Source organism: Sphaeramia orbicularis, chromosome 2 (genome assembly GCF_902148855.1).
Source record: "Sphaeramia orbicularis chromosome 2, fSphaOr1.1, whole genome shotgun sequence".
In the NCBI taxonomy this organism is placed as follows: domain Eukaryota; kingdom Metazoa; phylum Chordata; class Actinopteri; order Kurtiformes; family Apogonidae; genus Sphaeramia; species Sphaeramia orbicularis.
Window position 1 is genome coordinate 11052291 of NC_043958.1, and position 13142 is coordinate 11065432.

The 13142-nt window shown below is 37.9% G+C and overlaps 1 protein-coding gene across 2 annotated transcripts in view; it reads left to right on the forward strand.

Annotated features, from left to right (window-relative positions):
* The window catches only part of pard3ba (par-3 family cell polarity regulator beta a), a 351893-nt gene that overhangs the window by 314513 nt on the left and 24238 nt on the right, over positions 1-13142 (forward strand). For both annotated transcript variants that reach the window (XM_030155442.1, XM_030155450.1), the window contains one exon: positions 4792-4868. In XM_030155442.1, the coding sequence (XP_030011302.1) occupies positions 4792-4868 (77 nt within the window). The remainder of the gene's footprint in view (positions 1-4791; positions 4869-13142) is intronic.

Genomic DNA, 13142 nt, shown 5'->3' on the forward strand with positions numbered 1-13142 from the left:
ATTCATTCATTCCCTCACACATCCACCTGCTTCTTTATCTCACAGTTTATCACAGTGCAGTACAGTATGCAGTGCAATGTACAAAACAGTGCAATTAAAAAATGTCTATACTTCAGTGGTTGAGGTCATTGTTCAGTGTAGTTATGGCTGTGGGGTAAAAACTATCCCTGAATCGTGCGGTGCGTGTTTTTATGGATATGGATGGATATGTATAGGCAAGGCAAGGCAGGTTTATTTATATAGCACATTTCATGTACAAAACAATTCAAAGCGCTTTACATAAAACATTAAAATCATTACAGCAGAAGCAGTAAAAAGTATAGGCATGAGAAAAACAAACCAAAAAAATCAGATAAACAAATAAAGCAGATCAACAGATAAAACAGACAAGCAGGTAAAACAGATAAAAACTTTTGGCTTAAAAGGAATAGTGCAGATCTGAACTGATGAATAAAAACTCTATTTAAATGCAGCTGAGAACAGGTGGGTCTTTAACCTGGATTTAAATAAACTTGAGTGTTTCAGCTGATCTGAGGTTTTCTGGGAGTTTGTTCCATAGCCCTCGAAATGGAGATTTTCCAGGACCACACTACAAACAGAGTGGCAGGAGAAATTTCCCATAATTCTGTTCAAATTATCGGCAAGATGGAGGTAAATACGGCCAAAAAGTGGAGCAGTTGGATGAAAGACACACACAAATGTACGTATTTTCTTCGTAAACAACTTAATTGTTTGATTGACCGTTTAATGCCGTTTCAATATGTTATAGATTGCATTTCAGTTTATAGTTGATAGTCGCAAAAAGATGACCAAAGCCCATGGAACAGAGATGGTTACAGCTGATGACGGCATGATGAAAACTTTCGGAAACAAAATTGCTGCATCTGTTAATAGCGGCATTGATGACATAACAGGTTGCGAAGGGTTGTCCCATTCCATAGGAGAATGTTTCAACCCCTAACCCTTGCAGCTCCGTTTCAAGGGGTAGTGCCAAGGAGTAGGGCTAAGGGGTGGATTGGGATTGGGCCTTTGTATCTGTTTCCATTGTGAGGCTCAGATTTGTTTTTTTGTTTGTTTACTTGCACGTTTGTGAGCGCCACGGCAGTATTTCAAGACACATCATCTGGCACTAAAGCAGACTGTCTAATTTGGGGAAATGGGCTAGAGCCTGAAAAGCATCCACATGACAGGCACCCATAAAATGCTTGTGTGTGTGTGTGAGTTAATAAAGGCACCATCCAGACCTATGGCTCCAGGCTATTATGTTAATACAATCACTGGACAAAGAATTTTAGTCATTTTATCTAAACACACATTTCCTCCTCTCCACATCATTCTTCCTTTTTCCTGTCTTTTCCCTGGCTTCATTCTCAAAGATGTATTATGCCTTGTTCAGCACACACACACATACACAGAAGGTCCTCCACCTGAGTCCCAGCCTTTTCTGAGACTAATGCCCCCTTTACCTCACATTATGCATCTCTTTGCATAATGTCCCCTACCTAACACACTGACTGCCATCCAAAGATGAAGCATTTACCTCCCACCATCATATTAAACCTGCAGACAAAGACACACAAAGCTTCCCTGACTACCACAATATTAACATACACAATCGCGCACACACACACACACACAGGGGCATAAAGCCACTTCAGTGAATAGAGCTGCATCCTTGCCCCAGTCGTAGCACTGATGAGCTTTCACTTCCTGGCTCCCATTCAGAGACATTAAAGCTGCCTACATTACAGAGACATGCTAATGATATCTGGTAATGCGCCGCTGCTGAATTGACATGCAGAATGAGTCTGAACTCATACGTACATGAAAAACACAGAAACGGACTGTCATTTCCAGTCTTTATGGCGTTGTGTATGTGGACGGCTACAGAGGCTCGTGTAACGCTTTGATAGCCTGGATCAAACACGTGTTTACCTCATTCTCGTATCATGTGTTTCTGTCAAACCTGTGATTGTGTGTTTATGTACATATGTGCCTGTGCATTTCTGATGTTGTCCATAGGGCTTCCTGTGCGTGTTTGACTTGGTTTACCGGTGTGTGTATGTTACGCTACTATGGTATATACAGTGTGTGTGATGGAAAAATGTCCATGTTGATTAGAAAGACTGTTTGTATGTGAGAACTCAGAGCAGAGACCCCCAATTGCAGATAATTGAAACTGTATGCTCTCGTCTTTTTCTGCCCCCTCAGGGTGGGCTTGTCTAAACCGCTTGGCTCTTTGGAAGGAACCACCAAACTTGAAATCTGAGAGAGCATTTTTCTTTCTTTTTTTTTTTTTCTTTTACATTTAATCCAAAGAACTGCATAAATTTAGACCTATTTTATCTGACACAAACACTTCTCAGAATCGAAAGGGAAGGTTTAAGCATCATACTGGTGTCAGCGAGCTGTTTTTGAATGAAAAGTACCTCAAATAATGTTGTTATTATTTGTTTATTTGTCTCAAACTTTGCAACAAAAAAAGAAAAAAAACTAAGCAAAGCAATAAAATCAAGAAGTCAATTACGTCTGCACCCATCAATGGTCATTAATCACGGAAAAAGTAATGAAATACAATAAAACAATAAAACATTCTTCTTTTTAATGTATTGATTTTCTAATAAAAGTTGATGGAAAAAATACTGTCTTATATGAACAGCCGAACCACTTTATACACCTCAAAAAGATTTTATTCTAATTAAATGCATTGAAGCATCTAAATACACATATTAATAGATCATTTTGTTGAGCGACCGTGTAAGTAGGAGCTGCAAACAGGGAATAAACAGCAGAATGTGAACATACTAACCTGTATTCTGCAGCTCTCTCCCATCAGTCAAGACTAAATATAAATTACAACTGATTTCGCCATTGTTTCATGTTGTTATGGAAATGTGAAGCACCTTTACTAAACTTTAGTGTTGAAAAACAGAGTAGAACGGCAGAATGTGATCAGTGACTGGCTATTACAGCTGTCAATCACACATTTAAGCCCTCCTTCCTGTCTGAAAATGCCAGATTGGACAAAAACAGGGCATTACATGGTAGAAACAAGGACAATGAGTACATGCAGAAATCTGATATGCTGATGATTCTGACTATTACAATATACTAAATTATGCTTTTGTATTTTTTGACCATTGATGCTAAAACAGTGTGAAGGACCGCAGCTTTAAGGTGAAATTAGAATCTCTAGTTTGAGGGATTTCAGTCAGGTTGAATATATATTCATACAGCTACTGTTGAAAACGACATTGCCTGATTTTCGATGATGAGGAGGAGATATTTAACTGTTTTCATGTCTCTCAAGAGCAGAAATTAACCTGAAATACTTCAATATAATAAAGCCATTTCAACTTCTAAAGAGTCTGCAGATTCGTATGTAGACGGGGCTCTAATCAATCATTTCCTGCTGTGTGCGGTTAAGTGCCCCTTCCTTGAAACAGACTCTGAATGTAATATTTTTCACATGACTGATGTGTTTGCGTGAGCCGTACACATACACACATGTGCATGGCGGTGCTTACATATGGCTGAATGTGTTTACGTTACCACATGTGGGGCATTCCATTCTTCTTCTCATGTTTTCGGTTTCCATCGATGCCACCAGACAACTCACACAAACACACATGCTTTAAATACTTCATGTCCTTCCATAAACTGAAATATTACTAAGGTTAAACATATAGCCTGAGGACGTGTGGTCTCCGCTGTAAGCTTGTTTTTCATCTGCTTCAGATCTGGAAGCCACTATTTCGTATTCACTTTCCACTTGACTGACTCGCAGTACACTGCAAAAATCAAAATCTTACCAAGTTCATTTTTGTCATTTCTAGTCAAAATATCTCATCACACTTAAAATAAGATATAATCGCCTAAAGAGTAACTTTTCAGTGAGATATAAGAACTTATTTTTAGACAATAGATCTTGAAAATCTTATTTCAAGAATTCTTACCAAGATAATTTTCACTTGTTCCATTGGCAGATTTTTTTTTTTGCTTGAATTAAGCACCAAAAAAAAATTAAGCAAAAAAATCTGCCAATGTAACAAGTGAAAAAAAATCTTGGTAAGATTTCTTGAAATAAGATTTCAAGATGTATTGTCTAAAAATAAGTTCTTATATCTCACTGAAAAGTACTCTTTAGGTGATTATGTCTTATTTTAACCCTGTAAAGCCTGAGTCATTTAATCACTGACAGAAAATTCCAGTTCTGAAACTGGAGCCTTTATGGGTCCTTCTGAACAACCAAAAAAGTTTTTTTCAAATGTCATTTTCCATGTGTGAGTTTCAATTTTGTATCATATTTGATACATTGGGTCTCAGTGCTCAAATATTAATATTTTTGAACAAACAAAGACATAATATAACACAAACATGTATAGAAAATTGGTAATTCCTTTTCAGAATTGTCAAAGTTCTGCCTCCCTCATTAATGACAATCTTGTAGTGTCACTGGAAAGGCCTCTGGTTGAAAAACTCCTCCCCCCTGGTGGATTATCTGTGTATTGCATGTATCTAATTGTATACATCAGGTTTTCAAGGGAAAAAAATAGCACACTGATCATGTAGAGGGCTTCAAAACTCATATCAAATATGATACGTTTGGCGTTAGAGGGTTAAGTGTGATGAGATATTTTGGCTGAAATGAGAAAAACGCACGTGGTAAGATTTAGATTTTTGCAATGTAGAGGTAGATACAGGGTCAGTGCCTTGCTCATAGGCATTTCTACTGTTTGGAGACCTCTGTAGTCTACATGCTCACAGTTCTTGTCTTGTTTCTCCATGCAGATGGCCCCCAGAGGAGCTGAAACCCGGCCTACGCACCACTACGAGGAAATAGACCGACAGTATCCCACACACCCCAGGTGAGGCCGTCGTATGTGTGCACTTTCAGTCCCCGTGCAGGAAATAAAGGGATAACTTCTCGCCACTCCCTCCCTTTGTGTCTCCCCCACTTTCTCTCACACACACTGCACAGACTAATCCTCTTTGGAGCTTATAATTAAATCTGGAGTGTTTGCCTTGGGAGTGTCTACTCATCCCAGGAATAGGCCTGATCAGCTCTCCAGAGAGCAGGGGACAGGCAGGGGGATCTCACACACACACATACACACACACTCGGATGATAGTTCGCTGTTATGAGGGATGTATAACCTCCAGTGTGGGTTTAATAGAACTGCACACATCCCTTTGTTTGTTTCCACATCCCCTTGTCAAATCAGACATTGGCATATGTGCATACTTCTCCTTTTATCCTTACTAGTGTTTCACATAAATCCATCTCAGGGTTTTTACATTATAGCTGGTATATGATTGCTTTTATCTAGTGTCACATGCTGTTGTTTCACAGATGAAATTGTCAGTTCCTGGAATGTACAGCAGGAAATATGACAGATACGTCTGAATGAATGAAATAATGACATTAAAGTGTAACTTCAACCCCACTCTGAGTCTAACTCCACCCCCTGCATGATCCACAGACAGGCTGAGTGTGACGATCATTGTCTGAATCTGCAGGAGTAGTAGTGCGTCATCCGTATTTGCAAAAAATATGACAATGACATGTATTTATAAGTAATACAATTCTAATGTTTATGTAACTTCAGAACAGAGATGCACGAATGTAACATTCTGGAATGTATTTTCTGTTTATGTATGTTATTTATCCCCCATTTGCATCAGAGAAATCTTCATAATATATGTCAAAACAGATTCATTTACCATTATCGTTGAATTGGTACAAATACAATAGTGCTTTAATATAACAGGTGCATTTAGCGAAGAGGACATTCAATACTGGCCGTCATCTGCAAATACAGTCCTGGAAAAAATTATTAGACCGCCCTTGTTTTCTTCAGTTTCTTGTTCATTTTAATGCCTGGTACAACTAAAGGTCCATTTGTTTGGACATATATAATGATAACAAAAATAACTCATAACAGTTTAATTTCAGAGCTGATATCTATCCATTTTCCATGTTTTCTTGATAATAACCAAAATCACTTCAGTTCTTACATCAATATCTATGGCATTGTACTGACAAAAACAGTGCTTTTAGACATTCCGTGTTTTCTTTTCTGTCCGTTTTAGTCACATGATACACACAGGAGTTGGAACTTGATTGCATAGCCACTGTTTCTGATGACTTTTGGTGGTCTAATAATTTTTTTTCTGTGACTGTATATCAACCATATGAGGTTCTGAAACGGTTAGTTTGAGATTTTGTGTTGGTTTTACCTCCTAAGAACTGCTTAGTCTGCAGCTTGCAATATTTAGAATACTTTTTTCTGCTCTTTTGTACCGTCATGCAGTCCCTTCTCACAGGATAATTAGGCTCTGAATCCTACCAGAATTCCCAGACAAAAAGAGTAATTCTGTAGTCCATTTTCTGTCACTATGGTATTTTAATATGTCATTTCAGACAAATAAATTAACCGATCAAGGCAGCGGTCTGTCAGGATCTGACTGAAAGGCAGGTGGACTGAACACATCTGATAAATGTTAGAAACACTGAATTTATATGTATATGATTTTCAAGAACTAGGGTTGCACTAAATGTTCATCTTTGCTTCATTATCAAGATGGAAAACTTAAAAAAGACAGGAAGTGGTGAGCTGAGCTGTTTTCACCGATCAAATGCTGATTTTACATATTTTTTGTCAATTTTTGTCTGGATGATTACCAGAATTAATGTGTTTCATCACAACTACTGTCGTGGAGGCGTAAACGACAAAGAAATTCGTGGAGAATGGATTGGTTGTCAGTCAGGCCTTCCTTTATTGTGCACAAGTGAGAAACTGACAAACGAAACTTTGAAGAAGTTAGTTTTACCTAATACAGAAAATCAGTCTAACTTATAGAGGCTGTGCTAAGCTTACATGGGATTGGTTAATATAAAATATGACGTATGATGCTGTTGCTAAGTAAAAGAAAGAATGTCAGATGGACACAGGACAGAATGTAAGACCTTGGAGTCATTCTGGGAAGTTAGGGAAAGTAACTCTTTGGTGAATTCCAGAACTGAGAGAGCTCATGCTCTGCTATGGGTTAAAAGGTCAAACTGTAAGTTGTGCTATCTTTAGAGATAAAGTAGCTTACAATATGCAGAATTGAGAAGCTGACTGAGAGAAACATTCATGTTTTGAAGGACACAGGTGTCTGACAAACTAACAGTTGTGAGGAGCCAGGAAAAGAAAACTTATGGTCATCATTAAGCATTAAAATCAGTATTAACAGAGTGAAAAATCCAAAACTGTTATAACCTTGATTCAGACCCAAGCATAGCATTTACAGTTTATGTGAACCACAGGGAAATGTTTTAAAATGTATAATTCCATTTAAAAAAAGCAAAATATCATTCCTTTAAATAAACTACCTTTGAGCTGGAGTTATTTCCTGTATACCGCTGGTTAATTAACAATAAGGAGCAATTTCTGTGTAAAGGGACAGGACGTACTTTGCACTAGCTCTGAATATTTATAAAAACACATGTCCAGTAGTTGTTCTATACGGCTGCAATCCTGGAATATAAACAGACATGTAGTCATCTAGTGTGAACTCAGATCTGTCTAACATTCACTGTCTTTTGTGTGCTAGTGTGTATTTGCACATGCTGAGCAAAAGGGCCTCTTTTGTGACGTCTGTGGCCCAACAGCTAAGTGGAGCATGGAGCGGCGTGGTGCGAGGGAAGCGAGAGGAGGAGAATGAGGGAAAGAGAGAGGGGGACACAGGGAATGGAGAGGAGGAGACAGGAGGAGAGTGAGGAAAAAGAGAACAGTCATTTCACGGGTTATTGCCCCTCCTGATATGACAGGCACCAGGGAGCGCAGACATCAGCACTGACTCAGAAGGGAAAGAGACGCACTGAGAATGTGGGAGAAAGACCAAGGGGGATGTGACCTCGCGAGAGATTAGCCGACTGTAACTGTGGAGGTGAAGCCAAATGGAGATGGACGAGGACAACCTTTGACAGATCAGTCTAAACTATACTTAAAGAACCACACAAACACAGTCCAGCCAGTGATTTAATCCGGAATGTATCACAAAATCAAGTGAAATGCTTAAAAACATTCATGCATGAGCCTCATTATGACTTCACAAAAATGTGCACACGCTAACATGTGGTCCCTCTGCACCTGTTTTCATGTAGAAAATTGCAAATACTGCTCTTAAATTTTGTAGAAGAGAGAGAAAAATATCAATATCGTAATCTACTCACTGAAAACTTTAAATATAGGCATGTTTTTATTATGTAGATCTGTTGTTACTGTTGCAAAAAGTGTAACGCAATTAGTTTCCAGGTGCATTTTTGTAGTTAAAGAAGCTAAGAGAGTTGGACTATTTTATTTTTAGATTTGTCTCTTCCTGTAACCGGGTGCGGTAATGGAGAAAATGTCAGTGTTTAATTAAAAAATAGATGAATTTTCCATTAAAGCTGCAGCACTTGATAGTTTTTTAGCATCACTGGGTGAAATATTATTTTTCACTGTACTATGATTCAGGTGGACTCTTTTCCTGTGTTTTCAGGACATACAGTCACAAAAAAAATTATTAGACCACCCTTGTTTTCTTCAATTTCTTGTTCATTTTAATGTCTGGTACAACTAAAGGTACATTTGTTTGGACAAATATAATGATAACAACAAAAATAGCTCATAGTAGTTTAATTTCAGAGCTGATATCTATCCATTTTCCATGTTTTCTTGATAAAAACCAAAATCACTTCAGTTCTTACATCAATAGCTATGGCATTGTACTGACAAAAACAGTGCTTTTAGGCATTCCATGTGTTCTTTTCTGTCTGTTTTAGTCACATGATACACACAGGAGTTAGTACTTGATTGCATAACCATTGTTTTTGATGACTTTTGATGGACGAATAATTTTTTCCACGACTATTTTTGTTTAATCACCAGTATTTTCCTACAGGTAGAAGAGAGGTAAATACGTGGCTGACAGCTGTAGTGACCAGTCGCTGATCAGATTCTGTTTCTTTTCTGTTTCTATTTTTCTGTTTCTATTTAGTTTTTTCTATTTGTATAATTTTTTTTTTTTTTTTTCGATTTGAACCAAGATGAGAGCTGCAGAAAGAAGGTGTGTGTTTTCAACTTAAGGCATATTTAACCCTTGTATGGTGTTTGGATCGGTGGGACCCATTTTCATTTTTATTCCAAAGAAGAATGATGAGTACAACACAAGAACAAAAGAAAAAAGAAAACTATAATTACATTAACAGAAGACAAAATGAACAGTCTAAGACTGATAAGTAATTATTTTCTTCTGAATTTTTTCCTCTCATTTCTTGATTATATTACATTTTATGAAAAAATAAACTAATTACGAGTAGCACATTAATTCATAAATGTGATCTAGCAAAGGCAAAAGGCAAATATTAAACATATAGGCTTTTTATATTGCTTGTAATTTGGATGAAGTAAACATCCGTTGAGTATTTTAAAATAAAATTGTTGGATTCTGTTGAATTAAAAACCCACAAATTCAGCGGGTCCACCACACCCACAAACATTGGCCGAATAACAAAAATATGAACCTCACACAAGGGTTAATGTACTTTTCCATTAATATTTGCTCCTGGAGCTTTAAAGAAAGGTTGCTTTTTCTGTCTATTATAGCTCTTACAAAAAATGAAAGAAATTAGAATGGAATGGTCAGATTTTGATGGATATTTTGACCTTTGAGAAGTGTTAGAATAGGGAAACAAGGTGCATTAATGATCAAACCAGGCGACAACAGCAGGTTTTTGCTGAGACTATTTCTTCCAAAAGTTTTATTTTAACTCGCAGCAAACGTATTCTCTGGCCTAAATGATGAGGCATAGAGATAATAAATGAGGTTCAAGTAATGTTCATTACCTCAAGAAATATTCTCATTGTTATTTAACTGTTGTTCATTCAGTCTTTGAAGTATTTTTAGGTCCGGACCCACAGGATACGATCCGTTTGAAATGCATATGGTACAGTTAACATGCTTCTGGGGACATTTGCCTCAGCAGAAGAGCAAAAAGCAAAAGCAACAAAAGGCAGAGGAAAAGTGCCACGTAGAGTTTGAACACTATTGGAACTCATGTTTGTGTTCTTGTTTCTGATGTTTCTGTGGAGATAAATCGTGGCTCTACAGTCCCCCAAAACTCCTCTGACTCCCACCAGCATAAATACAGAGGTGAGAGAAGGAGGGGACACAAAAAATATATATTCCGGGAATGTTTTTTTTTTTTTTTTTTTTTTTTTTTTTTTTTTCATTGAGGGAGAAAAACAGGAGAAAAAGAGAGAGCAGACACAGCAGCGAATTGAATGCATTTTTCAAAGTGGAGCTGAACTTTGTGCAAAATCCCCCCGGGGGCCGCCATTATTGAAAGCCATTTCCTCTCAAAATGAGTGCGGCTCCACCATTGGCCTGGCTCTCATTAGCATACATTTGGCCTGCCTTTGTGTGGAGCCGGCTGGGGCTGCAGCTGGAGGGGTGGGAGTGAAGGAGGTGAGTGTGTGTGCGTTATTGTTCATGTATGTGTATGTGTGTAGATAGTACTGAAGATGTGGAGAAGTGCCTCACAGATGGGAGCATATGGAGAGAGAGGAGGGGAGAGGTAAAAGTCAGAGGAATGGAATCGAAGCAGAATCAAGACATTCAGGCAGACAAATGTTTCAACACGCCCATACACATTTTAGCTAACATACTGATATAATAATAGGAACCTGGAGAAAATACAGTCGCAGAAAAAATGATTAGACCATCAAAAGTCATCAAAAACAATTCTTATGCAATCAAATACTAACTCCTGTGTGTATCATGTGACTAAAACAGACAGAAAAGAAAACACGGAATGCCTAAAACGTACTGTTTTTGGCAGTACAATGCCAAAAAAGTTAATTAAAAAAAAAACCCAACTAAATAGAAACAGAAAAATAGAAAAAAGAAAAGACTAATAAATTTAAATATAAATGATCTGATGCTGTTTCCTGCTGCTATGGAAAAGTGAAGACATGGAAGTAGAGCAATGGAATCTGATCAGTGATTGGTCAGTACAGCTGTCAATCATGTATTTACCCCAGTTCTACTGGTGATTAAACAAAAACATACAGTCACAGAAAAAAAATTATTAGACCATCAAAAGTCATCAAAAACAATGGTTATGTGATCAAGTACTAAATCCTGTGTGTATCATGTGACTAAAACAGACAGAAAAGAAAACACGGAATGCCGAAAAGCACTGTTTTTGTCAGTACAATGCCATAGCTACTGATGTAAGAAGTGAAGTGATTTTGGTTATTATCAAGAAAACATGGAAAATGGATAGATATCAGCTCTGAAATTAAACTACTATGAGCTATTTTTGTTGTTATCATATTTGTCCAAACAAATGTACTTTTAGTTGTACCAGGTATTAAAATGAACAAGAAATTGAAAAAAACAAGGGTGGTCTAATAATTTTTTCCGCGTCTATATGTGTAGTTTATAGGTTTGTTTTCTATGTTCTTTTGTTCTACCATATACTGATTGTTTGTATTCTTCACCATCCAAACACTCCTTTCTCAGAAGTAGTTTCAGACAATTTATTCGCTTTAAAAGCATTTCAGTAACACTGTGTTTCTGCCAGTAATATTGGATAACACTGCTGCTGCTTTCTGGACTTGATCCCTTCACTGTCCCACAAGAATTATTTCACTCTGTACTATGTAAATGAATTATCTGTGGGTCCAGGATTAATGTTGCCTGGCAGCATTTAAGCAAAGTCTTCACTTTTAGTTGGTGACTAAAAGAATATTCTGATATTCTGTCGCTGATCGTTTATTTACATTGAGGACCTCCAGTACTTCTTCCTACTCCTTTTCAACCGTGCAAAATTCAGACTTGCACGTATTTGAAGAAGTAGAATCTGTTCATTTAAATGTTATTTTGTTTTTGTCTTAATTCGCTTTGCTTTGTTTTATTTTGTTTCTTTGCATGTTCGAAACAAATAAATTAAATAAAGAAAAAAAAAAATAATTGTCTGACTCAGCGGCCAACATCCAAAATGCCACTTAAATACTGATTTCTATGTACAGGACTTGAATTGTTTTTTGCTAAAAGACCTTTAATTCATCTCTCGTCCACTATTCTTCAGGGGCAACACTGGCACTAGCTAAGTTTAGTTGAGAATCAAGAAACATCAGCAAACAACCAGCTTCTAGCATGACTTCAATATGCAGCAGAGTCTTGCGTTTCAGTAGTAGGATCACTATTTTTTTGTGATTGTAATCCTTTTTTAGAACTGTGTTACTGTGTGCTATGTTACTGAACTATCTGTAGAAAAGAATTAAATTAGGCTGTTAGTATTTAAGTCCTCTCTTAACTGAAATATTTCATTTTTAATCTTTTTTACACCTGTTCATTTCAGTTCCTATGCCATTTTTGGACTCTCAGACAGTATAGGAGTTATAAATAAATGTTACTTGCTTTTTTACTTTGCCAAAGTATGGTTTTTGTCTGTGGATTATAACTACACCTGTCAATCTGGACTCAAAGTCAAACCAAAACAGTGCAATAAGTCAGAGTTTACCCTTTTTACTGTCTTTATTGTGACTGAAAGCTCCTTTTGTCAGAAAATTGCAGTCCAAATCGTGGACCCATTATGTACTGATCCTCCTGGCTGTTTCCACTTCTCAAATCAAATGTAACTGTGGACCTGAAGAGGTGGAAGCCAAAGTAGCAGAGCTGACGGAAAAGAAAGTGGACCTGAGCCTGGGACTCGCTGCCGAGGGCGACTGCACGGCAGCCAACAAGCGAGGCAGGAGTCTAGAGGAGAGGATTTGGAAAGAGGGCTGGAAGTGGCAGCAGCGTTGAGAGGTTTGCCCCAGGGAGGGTGAGAGTGCTGCTTTGGCTCTTACCTTCCTCTCCACCGGCCATTAGGGCTGGGGTGCAGCTCAGCCTCCGGATAGGCTTTATGCTTGGGGACACACATGCACACACATGGCCATATGGAGAACATTAACATCATTACCAATTCAAAGCAGCGGGTCATGGGCGCGGCGACCCAGCCCCAGGTTATCCAATCACAATACCCCCTGACCCTCTCCCCCAAGGTGATTGGATTAGGGAGTGGTTTTTGGAGCGGCCGCGTTGCTGGTGGAGGCTGATAATTG